Source organism: Herpailurus yagouaroundi, unplaced genomic scaffold (assembly GCF_014898765.1).
Source record: "Herpailurus yagouaroundi ecotype Mexico unplaced genomic scaffold, PumYag 192, whole genome shotgun sequence".
Taxonomy (NCBI): domain Eukaryota; kingdom Metazoa; phylum Chordata; class Mammalia; order Carnivora; family Felidae; genus Herpailurus; species Herpailurus yagouaroundi.
This window is the reverse complement of record NW_024412423.1, coordinates 25,899,945-25,917,139: the sequence shown is the minus strand read 5'-3', so window position 1 is coordinate 25,917,139 and position 17,195 is coordinate 25,899,945. Positions and strand designations below refer to the sequence as shown.

The following is a 17,195-nucleotide window of genomic DNA, read 5'->3' as shown; positions in this document are numbered from 1 at the left end:
AACCTTCCCTCCCCAGGGAATTGGCTGGTGGAGACTAATACACTGCAGAGTTTTGCCCTGAGGGGCAGCCTATTCCAACTTCTGGAGGTGAATGTGAATGGCAAGGGTTATCAAATTAGCATTTCAGGGGTGCCTGGGTGGCTCTGTTGGTTAAGAGTCTGACTCTTGATTTTGGCTCAGGTCATGATCTTATGGTTACGTGGGTTCAAGCCCTGCAGCAGGCTCTGCGCTGGGGATTCAGTCTTTTTCCCCCAACCACCGCCCCTCCCCTGCTCATGCTTTCTCTCTCCCCCCAAATAAATAAATAAACTTAAAAAAAAGAAGTAGCATCTCATTAAAGACTTGAGAGAGAAGAGACAGTTCAAGGGGGGAATCCAGGTATTCCTGCCCCAGAGGAATGTGCAGCTTTGTCCAGGGTGATTCAGATGAACACTCACATTCAATAGACAAAACTCCAAGAAGGCGCTGTGCTGAGCCACGCAACCTACAAGACACCTTCTAGGCCCTTGCTGTCCAACACAGTAGCCACAAGCCATTATGGCTATTTAAATTAAAATGTTAACTAATCAAAACTTTTAATAATTTAAAACAATTCCTCAAGTCTCATGAGCCACATTTCAAGTGCTAAACAGCCAAATGTGGCTAGTGGCTGCAGTATTGGACAGTGCAGATATAGACTATATCCATCACCTACATTTTATTGGATGGTACTGCTCTAGGCCCTTTAAGATTGGTCAACAGAAAAGGCCTTGCTCTCAAGGATGTGAGAACAAAAACAAGAAACAAGGAAAGATAAAACAAGGGCTACCACTGGGAGACTCACAGGAATGGTCACATTTATCAGGCCACAAATTCCAACCCCAAAATAGGTCCTTAAGGAGCTTTGGGGAGCAGCCTGAGTGGCCCACCTGAATTTTCAGCTTCCCTTCCTGGTCACTGATAATACTTTTTCCAAACTCCTTAATATAGTCATTTCTTGCCTGGGGGGTTTCAATTTCCATAACTTTAGTATCCAATATGTTCAACAAAAATGTAACACAGCATCATGGTTAAGAACATGGACTCTGAGGGGCGCCTGGGTGGCGCAGTCGGTTGAGCGTCCGACTTCAGCCAGGTCACGATCTCACGGTCCGTGAGTTCGAGCCCCGCGTCGGGCTCTGGGCTGATGGCTCGGAGCCTGGAGCCTGTTTCCGATTCTGTGTCTCCCTCTCTCTCTGCCCCTCCCCCGTTCATGCTCTGTCTCTGTCTGTCCCATAAATAAATAAAAACGTTGAAAAAAAATTAAAAAAAAAAAAGAACATGGACTCTGAAATCAAACTTTCTGTGTTAAAACCTGACCTTGGCAAGTTACTCATTCTCATAGAACCTGGTTAAGGGTATTATAACCTACTTCCCAAAGTTATTGTGAAGATCACATGAAAAAGCTTAATGGTGCCACAGAATAGTGAATACTCAGTGAATATTCGCTCCGATTTTTCCTAAGCTTATTTAATCTTATTTGGGTTTTGAAGAAAGCCTTCAATGGGGATATGATCCCCCTATATCCTCAATGGGGATGTGTGATCACTTTATCCTTGTCTACCTCCATTCTCCGTGTCTTGCATGCTCCTCTTCAGTTCTCCTGATCTCTCAGGGCCGTCCCTGGCACTTTGACATGGTGGCACCCGGCTCCAATGTGGCTACCAACAACCTGGTACCAGAGTAGGAGGACTCTTCATCTTAGGTGAGGCCACTCTCCTTTTCTGGTCTGTGCTTCCCTTCATTGCTTGGGTTCAGATTACCTAAACACTAAATGTATTCGTACTTGTAAAAGAAATCACAGGAGCCTGGAGTCTCATACTCTGGGTGAAATCCAGAGATTAGGGTGGGAGAAAGAGGGCTGTTAACGTTAAAAATGCAGGAGTTGCCTTAGCTGGCTCTTGCTTCACAGGTCTTGCAGTTTAACAGGCCCTGGGATAAGGCTAAGGGCCTTGTCTGAGTGAGGGCTGTTCACCAAACCGTGCCCCGTCTGCTCCTCAGGTCTGCGTGACGAACACAAGATAAAACAGGTGTGCACATAAACTATAAACTTAAATCCCTAAGGGTTGTTAGAACTTCCTCCACGGGAAGGCTGTGCTTTTAAGAGAGTGGCTGCTTTAAGAGGCGGGCTCCATCCCTACTAACAAAGAAAGTCCCCGCCCCCGGTTGCCAAGGTGCTCTATGGCGTCCCATCCTCATTGGTGAACGTCGGTGGGTGAGGCGCCCAGAGACATTTCCAACGAGCTGGCGGGGGGGAAAGATGGCGACGCCCCTCGGGTGGTCGCAGGGGGGGTCAGGATCAGTGTGTCTCGCTTTCGATCAACTGCGGGACGTGATCGAGTCTCAGGAGGAACTGATTCACCAGCTGAGGAATGTGGTATGCAGCCCGAAGAGCTGGGGGAGGGCCGGACCGGACACCTAAATGGCGGGGACGGGGCCAGACCCTGTCCCGATGTCGAGCTTAGAGCACATTGCCAATGGCGTCATCAGGAGGAGGCGGGGCCCGAGTATGTTCTGGCTGGTAGGGGTGGAGCCAAAAAGGGTCAAGGTCTTCATGATTATTTTCCAGGGAATTTAAACAAAATTAAGTTGCTTTCTACTCTCTGCCTGGTTGTGTAAGGCCTACTAGATATCTCCCCGTGTATTCACTGAGCCTCACTTTCCCCACTTCCAACTGGAGATGACTTCATTGGCTTCCCCGGGGTTCTCAAATGCAGGTATTGAAACTATAACGCGTTTTCCATTATGGACATCTCCTCCCCAGTGTCTAATGCAGCGCCATTTTGAGTGCAGTAAGCACAGGTTTGTCCCTTGCACATGTTAACTTAAGGGCCTGCGACCCTTTAATGCCCCTTTGCTTTTGCCTTCTGAGTCAAATCCTAGTTCATGAGTTCAAAGCATTGGAGCCACAGATTACCTGGACAGGCATGGTAAAGTCTTGGCCAGCTGAAGTTCATGGTTTTTCTGTTTTTATTTTCTATCTTGATAAGAGAGCTGGGAGATATCTCCATCTCAGAAACAAAACTGACTTAACATTATTTCTCACCCTGAGGGGTGCGTGCAGCTCTAGGCATTCAATTACCTGCAATTCCCTGAGGGTACCCAGCTCTTCTTTGCAGCTGGCCTTTGCTTGTATGTTCTCACCATCTAGAACACTTTTCTGTTCCACCCCCTCTTCTTGCCCACCCCTGTTTACCAGTCAGAGCTCATGTCTGATGACCCCTTCTCCAGAAGCAGGTCTGACCCTTCCCCAGACCAGGGGCCTCCTCTGGGCACCACAGCCTTTTGTGCTTCTCCGTCATAGTGCACACTGTGTTAGAAGTACTGGCCATGGGCTATCTCCTATATCAAACTGGTTGCTCCTTGAGGGCAGGACCTAGAGCTGAGCCTCTGTGAATCTTATGGAACCAAATTCTCCCTGTTCAGAGCCCAAGTCTCATCCTAGGTGCCCTGGGTATCATCCCATTGTCTAACCTTGGTCCTGGTCCCTAGAGAGTACCCCTTCAACACCAGCCCCAGGCCCTCCCTGAGCCAGGCTCTGTTGCAGATGGTTCTCCAGGATGAAAATTTTGTCAGTAAAGAAGAGTTCCAGGCAGTGGAAAAGAAGCTGGTGGTAAGTAAGGGCCTCTGTGGGCTCCTGATCTTCCCCCATTTCCTGGGATCCCTGTGGATGGGCACAGTTATTATTGGCCTCTGACAGCTTCCTGCCCTAGTAGTGAGGACAGAATCTTCCTGTACCCTGGCTTCTATATGCCTGTCTGAGAAATGGAGCTGTTAATGGAACCTAGGAGACCTAGGGTAGCTCAGGGGTAATGAGGTCACTGCTTTCTGTTCCTGCAGGAAGAGAAAGCTGCCCATGCCAAGACCAAGGTCCTCCTGGCCAAGGAAGAGGAGAAGTTGCAGTTTGCCCTCGGAGAGGTAGAGGTGCTATCTAAACAGCTGGAGAAAGAGAAGCTGGCTTTTGAAAAAGCGTGAGTGGGCCTTTCAAAGGGTTGTGAAGGGTTGGGGGTCCAGGCTGCCTGTCAGCCTTCCCACCCTCTCTTGTCTTATCTTCTCCACTCAGGCTCTCCAGTGTCAAGAGCAGAGCCCTGCAGGAATCCAGTAAGAAGGACCAGCTCATCACCAAGTGCAATGGTAGGCGGGAGGCCCGTGCTCCCCCCCACGCTTACATACATGGGCTCTTCCCTAACAGCGCAGTGCCTGTGTCAAGGGCAGGGTTTCACCCCAACTTCTGCCCCCGGCTGAGGATACCAGGAGGCCCAGGCGGGCCACACCATCGCAAAGGCCTTCAGGGACCAGGCAGGCCACGGAAATGAGGGAAGCAGTTGGTGTACAATATTCTTCATGGCCATAAAGGAATGGGCTCGCTCCCATTTTTCTTGAAACATACGACCTTTTAGTCCAACTTTTGTTTTCCCACTTTTGATGGGTATTAGAAATAGTGTACTTCACTCATACCTGTTACAAGAGGAACAGCAGGGCAAGCACAGTCCTATCTGGGAGCTGAATGCTAGGGACCCAGTAGGGAGGGGTAGGGACTGTGGTGACAGGAAGAGCCGTGCCCTCTCTCAAGGGCTTAGTGCCTCTGCTCTGGGGAGGAGGGGGGCAGTATTGTCAGACCCTTAAAAAAGAAACTGGAAGCCAGTTTTTCATGGAAACTTTTCTGACTTTTTAGTGTTGGCAACTGATTTAGAAATTTTAAAACTATTGTATAGGCTAAGTATAATATGTCCATAGGCCATTAGTTTTCATCTCTGCTCTGTGCAGATGTATGTGTCTCCTTGTTGGCTCACTTGGTGCCATGAGCTGTGGGGCACTTTCTGTCAGCCACCCAGTGTCTCTAGATCCCAGGAATGCCTTTCAGTTTCCCAGAACACTAAATTCCCCTTACCTGGTTTAAGGAACAGATCTGAATTCCACATGCAACATCTGCTTCATACATTGCAGCAGATTTTGAGTAGGCCAGAGACCAGAGCCCAATTCCAAAAGAGATTCAGAGTCCCTTCTGATGGATTGTCACCTGAAGTCTTGGGCACCCCATACCCACCAATCCAGCCCTCTCTCTCCCTTGGTGAGTACTCTTACTAATAAGATGCCAACAGGCCGATATCTTGATTTGACTAGGTGGGCTGACAGGCCTTGTGGCTGTTTGACCAAGGGCTCTCAGTAGGGCCTCCTGGGGCCTAACAGGCAGTCACTGCCTCTGTACCCAAGGCCACCAGACCCCACTCCTTCCTGTCTCTCTGCCTGTCCCCATACTTCCCTAAAAGAAACCTAGAGTTCTTTTCTGGTGGTACTCGAGCATTTCCTAGCGATCAGCCAAGGCCACGGGGTTCTATGTCTGCTTGTGGAAGGTGTGTGTGTGTGTGTGTATGCTATGGGGATGGAACCTGGCTGCCCTCCCCCAAAATGTCCCAGACCCCTCCAGTGGGACACAAGCCCTCACCTGAGCAAATCTCATGACCTGAGCCTCCCCCTGGCCTGTTGGCCAGGTTGGGGAACCTCCCTTTTTGTGGTTTTAGTTTGTTTTTTATACTTACATAGTTTCTTATTTTTCTCAAAGGGATTTTCTAACCATTCTCTCTGTGGGTGCTATTTATTTTAAATTCATCTCTAATTTATTTTAAAAGATTCACATAAATTTCTGATGCCTTTTCCCAAAAGAACTTCACAATCAATCAATCTGCGTGACCTGGGGAAGAAGGTTCAATAGGAATGGTCCTATGACCGAGTGAGCTCATTTTCATTCTCTTCCTTCTCCTGTGTCTTTGTCTCCTCTTTTCTATGCTGTGCATTAACTTTTTACCAAATCTTCTCTTCTGAAACCTTAAATACTTCAGCATTTCTACATTTTTTAGACCTTGTGTTCTAGTTAATGTTTGTCTAATCTTTAAAGGTGGTGGGATTTTCTTTCTAGGAGGATCAGAATTTTCCAGAGCTCCGTAAGGGTCAGTTTATGTAAATGAAGCACCGCCTCCCCCCCCATCCCTACAACCTCTTTCGATTTGATGCAAGACACAAAAATCATCCTTGCATCTAATGAGCACTTAATTTGGGGTAAGCTTTGTCACCACTGTCTCCTCTCACCTCATGCCCCTCGTTGTCCCTGTCCCCATATTACAGATGAGAAAATGGGTCTAGAAGAGGAGGCAACTTGCCCAAAGTAGCAATACTGTCTCATCAATATTAACACTGCTAAAACATCACCCTCTGTTCTCTGATCAGTTCCTGAGTTTTAACTCTCTTTCAGGAGCTGCCTCCTTGAGGGTAGGGGCCCTGTCTTCTCTCCTTAAGCCCTAGCACAAGTCTGGGCATCCAGCTGGCCCTCAGTACGTCTGGTTGGATTGAGATGACTGAACTAAGTGATGTTTCTAAGTCCTAACTCCCCAGAGGATATCCTGGTCATTCATTCCACAAATAAATTTATTGTGCACCTTCTATGTGCCAGGTACGATTTTAGGCCTTAGGGTTAAAGCAGTAAATTTAAATAATATTTATCATTATGGATTTCATGGATGTAAATCCTAGTAGAGAAGAAAAGTGAGTAAAATATGTGGTATGTTAGGTATAAGTGCTAAGAAGAAAAAGAAAGCAGGAAAAAGGGATAGGAACTATTGGGAGAGGTTGTACTTTAAACTAGGAAATGTCTTGCCAAGGGGGTGATAGCTGTGAAGATCAGCAGGAGTTAGGGACAGGAGCCATTCATCCTCCTGCCTTTGGGCAGCACTGTCCACCTCTCTGCAGAGGCCTTTTCCTGCCCTCATGTGAGTCACCTGGTCCAGAATAGAGTTGTAAAGTCACTGACACATTCAGCAGACATTGTGCCGCTCAGTCACCATCCTATCAAAACGCCATAATAAACTCATTCTTACCATGATGTTAACAGCTACTTGTGGAGAACCCCTGGGTCAGGAGAGCCAAGTTCTAAAAAGACCCATAAGGGAATGAATGCCTTATCTCAGGAAGGAGCTCTTCGGATGGGAACCACGCATTCTCCCTGCCTCTCTCCCCCACAGAAATTGAGTCTCACATTATAAAGCAAGAAGATATACTTAATGGCAAAGAGAATGAGATTAAGGAGTTGCAGCAAGTTATCAGCCAGCAGAAACAGATCTTCAGGTGAGGCGTCTGGGCTAGGCTGGGGGTTGTTGATGGAAGTAGGGAGCCAGCTCTCTGGTCCCTACCCTAGACTGTCCCCAGCCCATGCCCAGCCAGCTCCATTGCAGGAATCACATGTCTGACTACCGGATCCAGAAGCAACAGGAGAACTACATGGCCCAAGTGCTGGACCAGAAGCATAAGAAAGCCTTGGGGACGCGTCAGGCCCGGAGCCACCAACATCCCAGGGAAAAATAAAATTGTCTTCACCTTCCTGTTCTGTAGCTGTAATGCTGGACCTCTGCCTTCTCTGCTGTGGGGGTCCCCATCCCTGTGGGTTTCTGCTTCTGCCACGTCAGGCCTCACCGGTGCCCTGACTCCCAGAGAAGAGGCAGAAGGCACTCTTTTTTTTCTCCCTGCCTGCCTCCTGGGCCTTCATGACAGAAGGGAGAATCAAGTTACCAGGGACTGGGTGGGGGACAGGCCTTGGACCACTACCTTCCAGGCCACTCCTTGGCTCAGAAAAGGATGCTGCTCAAGTCTCCAGCCCCTGCCACTTCCCTCCCTCCCTTGGATAGTAGGGGGAGTGAAAGTGTGGTGGTATAGCGTAGGGGAGGACTACTTTGTTATCTAATAGGCACTGTCCTTCCTACTCTTGGTATTTAATCCCTCCCTATGTAAACAGCTCTGGTTACCCCTGGTTACCTGTAAACACCCCACCCCACTCCCAGTGCCTTGGTAAATTTAACTCTCCCAACTTGGCTATAGAGCAGGAAGGGCTGTGTGTGTGTGTGTGTGTGTGTGTGTGTGTGAAGTCCTGACCAGAGACATCAAAGATCATGGGTTCCACGACCACAATGAATTTGGGAAATCAATTTCCATCATATAATGTTATGTTATACCTGTGAATCACACTTGCACCTTCTTACACTTCCTCCAAACAGAAGCTCGAGTCTTCCCAAAGGGAAGGAAGGGAAAAGGACCATGCTATGTCTATTTTTAAGGTGGGGGAAGTCTGCGAAGGGTCTAAGACTCACTAAAGTTGCATATGCAGGGCTAGATGATAGGCAGGTTTGATCCTTTCACAAGCCATCTCTGATGGCTAGGTGATCATGGAGACATACCCAGGCAGGAGACCCACTCAGAGGCTGAGTCAGATCTGTCAAGTCTAGCCTAACCTGGGTCAGTGTGAGGATGAGTACAATGGGGATGGGGGTGCTGATGCATTTGCTCCAAGGCCACCTGGAGCCTGAATCATAGTAGGAACTCGAAGCCAGAAGTTTAAGGGTAAATGGTGCCCATTGTCATTGTCCCAGGGCTATGACGGGTGGTGACTCCTTCCCAATCTGTTCCTGTCCCCAGGGTGCTGGAGTGAGGGCCTTGCAAGTGCCTGGGAGAGCACAGAGCTCTTTCTGCCTCAGAGTCTTTATACAGGGGGCCACAGCTACCCCCAGAGGTTCCTAGGAGACCCCCACATAGGCATCCAGGGCTTGTTCTAGGTGCCAAGGCAGAATGGGAATGCTAGAGCTATGCACTCCAGCCCCATCCAGGATGTTCCCACTAAAGGCAATGGGTCCAGCCAGGGACAGCACCTACCTGAGGCCCTGGCACAACTTTCCGGATCGAGGGAGCTTACCAAGCAATGCTTTCTATCGGATTGGGGCTGATGGGTCAAGGAAGGTGGTGGGTACACCCTTATGAACTCTAGCTAGTACAAGTGATAAGGCTGGGGAGAAGGGGTGCACTGAGGTGATGGGAAGACACTGGGGGCTAAGGAGAAGATGAAATTGCTCACAAGATCTGAGTTGCCTGGTCTGAAAGTGTGGTCCTGGCCCCCTGGCTCACATTCTAATCCATACCACCATGGTCCTTGTTAGGCAGACCCCTGCTCAGCCTGTTTCCTAGCCTGTGGAGGAGTGGAGATGGGCCTAGCCCCTGGCTTCAAGTTGCACACCTGCCTTTCCCTCACCTTCATGTCAGCCAAAGCCTGGCGACGCACCCTAGGCTTCTGGCCCGCGCCAGGGGAGAAAGCTGGAAAGGTAGAGCCTAGGGCCCAAGTCTCTCCTGCTAGCGACGCCACCGCTTCGCGAGCGGACGCGGCCGCTTTAAGGCGCGGTGACCCCACGACACCCGCGGGCGGGGCGGGGACAGTGCGGGCGTCCGCGGCACCGGCCGAGGCTAACGTGAGGGAGGTAGTGCGCGGCGTCCAGCCCCACCATGCTGACCGCGTTCGCACCGCCAGCCCTGCCTGGGCTCCCAGGGCGCCTGCCTGAGGTCCCCGCCCGGCGCCAGGACTCCTCCGGTTCGTCAGGTTCCTACCACACGGCTCCGGGTTCTCCAGAGCCCCCGGACGTTGGGCCGGACGCGGAGTGCCGAGCGAATTGGCCCGGGGTGGCCCCTGCGCTGGGGGCGGGCGCGCAGCCTCGCCTGTCCGTCAGCGCCCAGAATAGCCGCCAGCAGCTCGGGACCAGCTCGGGTTTCCCGCGAGGCCCGGGCTCCGGCCCGCGGCCACCCCAGCCCCAGCTGCGCATGCTGCCGTCGGGGGAGATGGAAGTCATCTTCGGCGCCGGGGCCCTGTTCAGCCGCTCCGACGCGGCGGATAGCGAGGTGCAACAGCTCACCGCTCGAGCTTTCCGCAGCCTCTCTCCGCCCGGGCCCGCGACTCCTGCTCCAGCAACACCGACGCCTCAGGCCCCGAACGGTGGCTCCCGCTGGGCCACTTACCTGGAGCTGCGGCCCCGCGGTCCAAGTCCTGGGACCCCAGCGCAGTTCGAGTGTGTGGAGGTGGCGCTGGAGGAACGTGCCGAGCCCGCCAGACCCCGGACTGTGCCCAAGCGTCAAATTGAGCTGCGCCCCCGACCCCGGAGCCCCCCGCGGGAGGCGGGCGCGCCGCGCCCCCGACTGCTTCTGCGCACTGGCTCCCTGGATGAGTCTCTGGGCCGCCTGCAGGAAGCCGCGGATCTAGTGCAGACAGCACTGGCCAGAAAACTAAGCCCTGCGGCCCCTGCCCGGAGCAGCGCCACCTTCGGGCCCACGGGGCGGCTGGAGTGTGCGACCCGGGAAACGGCCCGCAGTACCCGAAAGGTCCTGGAGGAGGCCAGGTCTCGGCCACCCCGCGTGCATCATAGTTCAGCCCCCGCCAGGGCACCACGGCCGTGGCCTAGCCTCCGAGAGCGCGCGATTCGGCGTGACAAGCCCGCGCCGGGGACCGAGCCGCTGGGTCCGGTTAGTTCCAGCATCTTCCTGCAGTCAGGGGAGAAGATTCAGGAGGCGCACAGTCAGGAACTCAAGACTCGGTTCCCGCGAGAGACTCTGGATCGAACCATCCTGAGAGAACCGTCTCCGCCTTTTGAGTCTAGGGACCCCCGGGAGGTTCTGAGTAAGGCTGGAAAACCTAGGAGCTCGTCCCCACTGTGGCAGGCTCCAAATGGGACCGTACGGGGTCCTCACTGCCCGTCCCCCCAGAATCTGCCTCCGTGGAATCGAGCTATTCGGAGAGTAAGTAGCCCGTCGTTTCCCGAGGCATCCTCTGCCTGGGGAAATCAGGATCCTGCTATCAAGGAAACTGTCAGCAGAAGAAGCCCTTCCCCACCGATCCGTTCTCAGTGGAATCAGGGTGTTGCCAGAACAAGAAGCCCATCCCCCGAAGCTCCTTCCCTGTGGGAGGTTCCGAAACCTGCAGTTGGGAATACCGCAGAGGGCAATAGGAGCCCGTCCCCGCCGGCCTTGTCCTCACTGGAGGCTCCAGATCGTACTAATGGGACGTGGAACCCATCTCCCCAAGAGACGTGGGATCCCACACTGCAGGGCTCATCGATAGTACCTACATCGGAAGCTCTAAATGGGATAGGACAGGAGGAGCTGGCGCTGCCTAGACCGTCCGCCCCCAGGACCCCCGAGCTCACAGACGCGCAGAGTCCGTCCACGCGGGAGATGCGGAATCTTGCCTTCCGAGGCAGTCAGCCGTCGCCAGAAGTGGATGCACTCGAGCTGCCCCTCAGTCGCCTCGTGGGCACCTTGGATGCCGATGTGCACCGGGAAGTCTCGGGCCCTGGAGAAGCAGCCTCGGGACGACCGCGCGTGGCCATTCCACGGCCCCGCGACGTGCGCAAGATGGTGAAGACCACGTACGCGCCAAGCTTTCCTCCGGGAACACCAGGTTCGGGGCTGCCTGCGCCTCCGGCGGAACCCCGCGGAGAGGAGGGCGGCTCATCCAAGACACAAGAGTTCCAGGCGCTGGAGTCCCCAGCCCCAGCTCACTACACTTCTGTTTATCTGAAGGACTTTCTGCCTGTCGTGACGCACCCCTACGAGCCCCCAGAGCCGTCCCCCGACACAGTCCCCCGGGACGCTTCACAGCCCAACGGGGTCCTGAGGCGGAGAGCAGAGAACAGCACGGCAAAACCCTTCGCGCGCACTGAGATCCGCCTGCCTGGTGCACTGGCCTTGGGCCGCCGGCGGGAGGGACCTGGGGGAGTCCTGGTGCGCGGTTCTGGCGTAGAGAACCGGGATGCGGAGGTCCAGCGCCTGGTCCCTGACGGCCAGGGGCGGACCAGCCCTCTAGGAGGCGCTCGCACTTCACCCCAGCAGTCGCCCATAGGGCCAGCCGGGCCCCAACCATCCAGACCACCCTGTCCCAGCTCCCCTCAGGCGAACCCTAGCTTGAGCCCTGGGATAGCACCCAAATTGGAGACGCCTCGTGTGGCCCCCGAGACCGCGACTGCTGTCCAGTCGTCTCTCCCGCGGGAGCCCCAGGCGTCGGCAGGCAGAACGGCCCCGCCCCAGCCCCGCGCCGCGTCAGCGCCACCGATGGACCGGTCCCCAGAAGGCCCTTTCCAGGGGGCGCGGAAGCCACCTGGGACCGCGTATCCGGGGAAGGTCCTGGTGGACCCCGAGAGCGGCCGATACTACTTTGTGGAGGCGCCGCGACAGCCTCGGCTACGGCTGCTCTTCGACCCAGAGAGCGGGCAATATGTAGAGGTGCTGCTGCCGCCATCGCCCCCAGGGCCACCCCGCCGCGTCTACACCCCGCTGGCCCTGGGCTCCAGCCTCTACCCGCCCGCCTATGGGCCTATCCCCAGCCTGTCGATGCCGCCATCCCCGGGCCCGCCGGCCTTCAGCGGCCCCCCGCTACCCTGGGCCTCTGAGGCGGGGCACCTGGACGGGATGTATTATCTGCCAGTGAGTGGAACCCCCAGCCCCGCACCCCCTCTGCTCCTCTGTGCTCCACCCAACAGCTCAGGTTCAGCCCAGCCCGGCAAAGGGTCCTTGTTCCCAGTGTGAGGTCTGATCCCTCATGGTGTTGGGGCCTGTTGGTAGCCTTGGAGGTTCTGGCATCCAGTCCCCTGCCCTTCTTTCCTTCTATCACCTCTTTCTTTTACTCATCGCATCCAGTCTTCAGACCGGAAGTTACCTTCAGAGAATGTATCTGAAACTTTGGGACTGATGGAGCTGGAATTCAGAAAGTGGCTGCCTACTTCCTCCCCCAACAAAATTGTATACTCCTTTCCCAAGCATTCCCAGAGTGTAGTGTGTTTGTGTGTGTGTAAAAGTGAGGGGTCTCAAGAGTTGTCCCCAGGAGCCAATTTGAGGGGCTGTTGGGGTTTGCTAGGGGGAACAAGAAATAGGAGCAGCAGAGGGCTGGGCTGCTCCCAGAGGTAGTGAGCTGTCTGTCCCTCCCTGAATGGTGGACCCAGCTGAGGTGGAGCAGGCTAGTGAGCACTGGTGGGATGGAAGGAGAAGGACTCTGGCTAGAAACTTTGTTATTCTTTGGAAGAGGGTGTGAGCCTTGGCCTGGGAGACTGTGTGGGAAAGTGGCCAGTGCAGCCCCTAGGCCAGGCAGGGTCTGAGAAGGAGAGCTGTTGAGACAGCAGGTGGAGGCAGAGCAAGGAAGTAACATGGAAATGGTTATGGTTATGGACAGTCAGCCTGGGGATGGGGGTTGGGTGGGGAGGCAGCTATAGTCTCCAACTGGGAGCCCGAACTCTCATCCTCCCCTTAACCTCAACATCTGACTTGGCTTCTCTAAGCCCTCAGAGCTGAGCTGGCTCATCCTAGGGCCAGGAGTGGGGGGGGCTTAAGCCATCCCTACCCAGAGTGGAAAGCAGATGAAGTGAATCATCAGGAAGGACTTACAAGCAGAGCCTCTTGACCATTCTGGGTTCTGGGTGTAATGGAGGATGAGTTAAGGCTGGCAGTAAAAGGGATGCCCCTGGGGTCGGGATGAGGGCGGGGACAGAGACATGGAGCCTCAACTGGTTCAACTGCCTCAGTAACAGTTGTGGCAACCATGCCCAGAGAGGCGGTGGCTCTGCAGGCTGGGCACAGCAAGGAAGGGCCTGTGTTCTAATTGCCCTGAGATTGTAGGAGCCTCTGAGGAGACCTGAGAGAGATGAATGGGGTAGGAGATGCTCTGCATGGGGGTCTGTGTGGAGTTCTGAGCTTGAATTGGCAGAAGCTTGTTGAACTGATAAGTGATGATGTGATGAGTTTGTGGAAGAAGAGTTCCCATTAGAAGCAGTTGTTGGGGACAGAGATGGATGCCTTACTTAGGTTCCAGGCCTCTGGGGGGTCTGGGTCCCTTGAAGTCTACCTGTCTGCCTCTCTGCCTTGGACTGGAAGCTGACCAGGAGAACTATGAGTCAGAATAACCTGAACATCATCTTATGGCCAGAGATGCTGGTTCTGATGACATGAAGGGCCCTGGGCTGCTCCTGGTCCCCTCACCTCATCCTGGTGTGCAATAAATCACTGACCCAATGAGCCATGATGGTCGGAATGACTAGTGTAACTTGTCTGATTTCTGATTTCCTATCACAACCCCTAACACCTCCCATAATGCTCTTCCATGCCTTGGTATGGCCCTCAGGCTCAGGGAAGGAGCCCATGTGTGTCTTTCGTGTGCCGTGGCATCCTTGCCTCAGCAAACTTGCCTCCCAGGGAGGGAGCCCTAGGCTGGCAGCCATGCCTGTGACCTAATTCCTCCTGGTGGCTGAGTGGCCAGTGGCTTTGGGGTCAATCAGGTTTGGATTCCAGTTTCAGTATGGCCCTTGTAGCTGTATGGTCTTGGATTTGTCACTTCTCTCTGAGCCTTCATGTGCTCATAAAAATAACACTAACCAAGTACCTCTTCCCCCAAGGTACTCAGGACAGTGCCCACTGAGTTGCCAGATCCCAGGACATGGGAGGTATCAGCTCCCATGTGTTCTTGCCCACGCTCAGTCCCCCTCCTTACATCATTGTTCCCTATCTGTGAAATGGAGTTGAGTTGGCTGAAGCAAGGATCCCACTAGAGGAGGTGCACACGTGGCATCTTCAGGGCCCTGGGGGAAGGGAGAGAGTGGGAGGGGTGAGGTGTTGGTTCCCCATTGGTCGGGTCAGGAGTTCCGGGGCGGCCCCCACTGCACACATACACATGCACACCTGCACCCCAACCACAGCCCATGCTCACTGAGCCAGCTCCACAAACCATGAGGCTGTCACTGACACTGACACTGCTGCTGCTGGGAGCCTGGGGCATCCCAGGGGGCCTTGGAGACAGGCCTCCACTCACAGCCACTGCCCCGCAGCTGGACGATGAGGAGAAGTACTCAGCTCATATGCCTGCTCACCTGCGCTGTGATGCCTGCAGGGCGGTGGCCTACCAGGTGAGTACCTCCCCCCAGCAGTTCCCCTGACCCTATCCAGGCCCCTCTTGAAGACAGTCCCCTCCTTCTACCTCAGATTCTACTATTGGCTTTTGATTTCTTTTTCTCTCTTTTTTTTTAATATTTATTTATATATGTGAGATCATGACCTGAGCCGAAATCAAAAGTGGGACGCTCAACTGACTGAACCACCCAGGCGCCCCTGGCCTTTGATTTCTAAACTCTCAATCCCAGGGTATCGAGTTAGATTCAGCCTTCCATGATATTTCCACCTTCACCTCACCTAAACCTCCATGCCTCAGTTTACCCATCTCTCTGCCCAACAGCAAGCAGATTATCTGGGACACCCATTCCACAATATCTTGAGACTCTAGGGAGTCACGAGCTTGTCCCCTTGGACTCTTTCTTTTCCAGGCTTATCCTCAGGTTGGGGCTTCTTCCCAAAATATGACCAGGGAGCACTGGTGTATATGTGCATGTGTGCATGTGGGTTGAGTACATGAATATATGAGTATGTGTGTATCTCTTGTTCATGCACAAGCCTGTCAAGCATGCCTGAATATCTCTATGGGGGGAGGGGAGCCTATGAGCACACGTGTCATTGAAGACTGGGCTCTGGTTTTTTTTTTTTTTTCTTTTTTTCTTTCCTTCTTGTGGTTTAAGAAGAAGAATGGCTCTGTCAGCTAAGCATCGACTTTTGGTTTCAGTTCAGGTCATGATCTTGCATTTTCTGGGCTTGAGCCCCATGTCGGGCTCTGCACTGACAGTGCAGGAGTCTGCTTGGGATTCTTTCTCTCTCTCTCTCTTAAAAATAAATGAATTTAAAAAAATAAAATAAAATATCATGTGCTGATGGGCAGGTGTGCCCTGGGGAAGGAGGCCCAGTGCTCAGGCCTAACTTTCCACTTCAGAGTCTCCCACCCACCCCATTCCAGGGAAGTGGATCCTATCTCAGCAGACCCAGTCTCAGCTTTCCGAGCCTGAGGGAGGGCCATGAAGCCTGTTCACAGGAGTTTCCTGCTCAAAAGGCTCACCTCACTTTCTCCCGGAGACCCAGGCTCCTGTCTGCCCCTCTCCCACCATTGAGCAGTCCAAAAGTCCTGGCTCTCAGCCCCTCCTTGTTCTAGATGTGGCAACATTTGGCAAAGGCAGAGGCCAAGCTTCACACCCGGGACTCAGGAGGGCAGCAGGAGCTGAGTGAATCAGTATACACAGACATCCTGGACCAGAGCTGCTCCCAGACCTGGCAGGGGTGAGTCAAAAGTCTGGTCCCTACCACCCTCCCCCAGGGGAAGGGATGATGGGTAGAGGTTCTCATTCTCCCACTCACGCCAGACACACAATCCACTAGGGCTCTGGTCTAAGGTAGGGGGCTGGCTGTGAGGCAGTCTGAGCTCTGGAGCTAGGAGCAAGTAGAATCGTAGGTGGCCAGGATATATGGTTGCTGTGTGACCTTGGGCCAGGGGCTTTCCCTCTCTGGTCCTCAGTTTTCCATCAGGGAAGATCAGAATCTGGGCTCTGGCTTCAGCAAATGCCCAGTGTGCTCAGCGTCATGTGGGGATGGATCCCTTGCTGGCAGGGCTCCCACTAATGCTGAATCTCTCCTCCCCACTGCTTCCAGCTACGGGGTCCGAGAAGTGAACCAGGTGAAACGTCTCACGGGCCCAGGACTCAGCAAGGGGCCAGAGCCAAACATCAGCGTGATGATCACAGGGGGCCCCTGGCCCACCAGGTGATGGCAGGAATGGGGGGTGGAATGGAGACTTTGGAGCCTTGATCAGCCCCCTGTGGGGCAGGCAAAGTCTGAGGCTCTTGCTGGGCTCCCCTAGGCTCTCCATGACATGTTTGCACTACCTGGGGGAGTTTGGAGAAGACCAGATCTACAAAGCCCACCAACAAGGCCGAGAGGCTCTGGAGGCGTTGCTGTGTGGAGGCCCCCAGGGGGCCTGCTCAGAGGAGGCACCTGTCACGAAGACAGAGCTCTAGTCCAACTGCTCCTTCCCCTTCCTGGTCAGCCCCTGAAGGGAGCTGGGCTTCCTCTGGATCTGTCCTACTCCTTTGTGCAGGCTGCCTGGAGGGCAGGGAGGCCATGCTTTTCTGTGCTGCCATGGCCACCACCCCCCTCCTCAGGCTTTAGAACACTGGGGCCTGGTGTGTGAGGCGAGGCCTTCCCTTCTGGACTCAAATAAAACCCAGTGACCTCCATTTCTTGATTCCTTCCGTCTGCAAAATGTGCTCATGGGGCTGGAAAGTCAGACTTTGGTATTTCTGCTGAGGTTGTACCTAGAGAGGGCCAAATACACTTCCATACAGTTTTCCAGAGGTAGGTGAGACCTGTCATGGCTAGAAATGTGAGCAAGCTGTCAAAGGCATATGGAATCTGTTATATGAATGATAAAACCCAGATCCATCAGGAGAGAAAAGGAAAACTCC

At 53.8% G+C, this 17,195-nt stretch overlaps 3 protein-coding genes across 6 annotated transcripts; all 3 read left to right on the top strand.

Moving 5' to 3' along the window:
* The first annotated feature begins 2,233 nt into the window (after positions 1-2,233).
* Positions 2,234-7,863, top strand: SPATA24 (spermatogenesis associated 24). Of its 4 annotated transcripts, none has more exons than XM_040444637.1 (6): positions 2,234-2,395; positions 3,566-3,631; positions 3,859-3,989; positions 4,082-4,152; positions 7,035-7,137; positions 7,219-7,838. In XM_040444637.1, the coding sequence occupies exons 1-6, from the start codon at positions 2,279-2,281 to the stop codon at positions 7,748-7,750; spliced, it is 1,020 nt and encodes a 339-aa protein (XP_040300571.1). In that variant the 5' UTR covers positions 2,234-2,278; the 3' UTR covers positions 7,751-7,838. The 4 variants fall into 4 exon arrangements, with proteins under 4 accessions (XP_040300571.1, XP_040300573.1, XP_040300574.1 ...); XM_040444639.1 differs by having other exon boundaries at positions 2,244-2,395; positions 7,230-7,407; XM_040444640.1 differs by having other exon boundaries at positions 2,247-2,395; positions 7,245-7,407.
* Positions 7,864-9,267: 1,404 nt separating this feature from the next.
* Positions 9,268-13,900, top strand: PROB1 (proline rich basic protein 1). The gene has a single exon (XM_040444628.1). It carries the CDS (start codon positions 9,334-9,336, stop codon positions 12,397-12,399), a length of 3,066 nt encoding a protein of 1,021 aa, XP_040300562.1. The 5' UTR covers positions 9,268-9,333; the 3' UTR covers positions 12,400-13,900.
* A 194-nt stretch (positions 13,901-14,094) lies between these two features.
* On the top strand, positions 14,095-16,967 carry MZB1 (marginal zone B and B1 cell specific protein). The gene is made up of 4 exons (XM_040444645.1): positions 14,095-14,762; positions 15,890-16,014; positions 16,384-16,494; positions 16,592-16,967. Exons 1-4 carry the CDS (start codon positions 14,559-14,561, stop codon positions 16,746-16,748), a joined length of 597 nt encoding a protein of 198 aa, XP_040300579.1. The 5' UTR covers positions 14,095-14,558; the 3' UTR covers positions 16,749-16,967.
* Positions 16,968-17,195: the final 228 nt, after the last annotated feature.

Bases quoted from the DNA above. Each gene is read 5' to 3' on its own strand.
- SPATA24 (XM_040444637.1), top strand. From the start codon at position 2,279: ATGGCGACGCCCCTCGGGTGGTCGCAGGGGGGGTCAGGATCAGTGTGT. The intron at 3,632-3,858 runs GTAAGTAAGGGC...CTGTTCCTGCAG, and splicing joins CAGTGGAAAAGAAGCTGGTG to GAAGAGAAAGCTGCCCATGC. The intron at 4,153-7,034 runs GTAGGCGGGAGG...TCTCCCCCACAG, and splicing joins GCTCATCACCAAGTGCAATG to AAATTGAGTCTCACATTATA.
- PROB1 (XM_040444628.1), top strand. From the start codon at position 9,334: ATGCTGACCGCGTTCGCACCGCCAGCCCTGCCTGGGCTCCCAGGGCGC.
- MZB1 (XM_040444645.1), top strand. From the start codon at position 14,559: ATGCTCACTGAGCCAGCTCCACAAACCATGAGGCTGTCACTGACACTG. The intron at 14,763-15,889 runs GTGAGTACCTCC...TCCTTGTTCTAG, and splicing joins GCAGGGCGGTGGCCTACCAG to ATGTGGCAACATTTGGCAAA. The intron at 16,015-16,383 runs GTGAGTCAAAAG...CACTGCTTCCAG, and splicing joins TGCTCCCAGACCTGGCAGGG to CTACGGGGTCCGAGAAGTGA.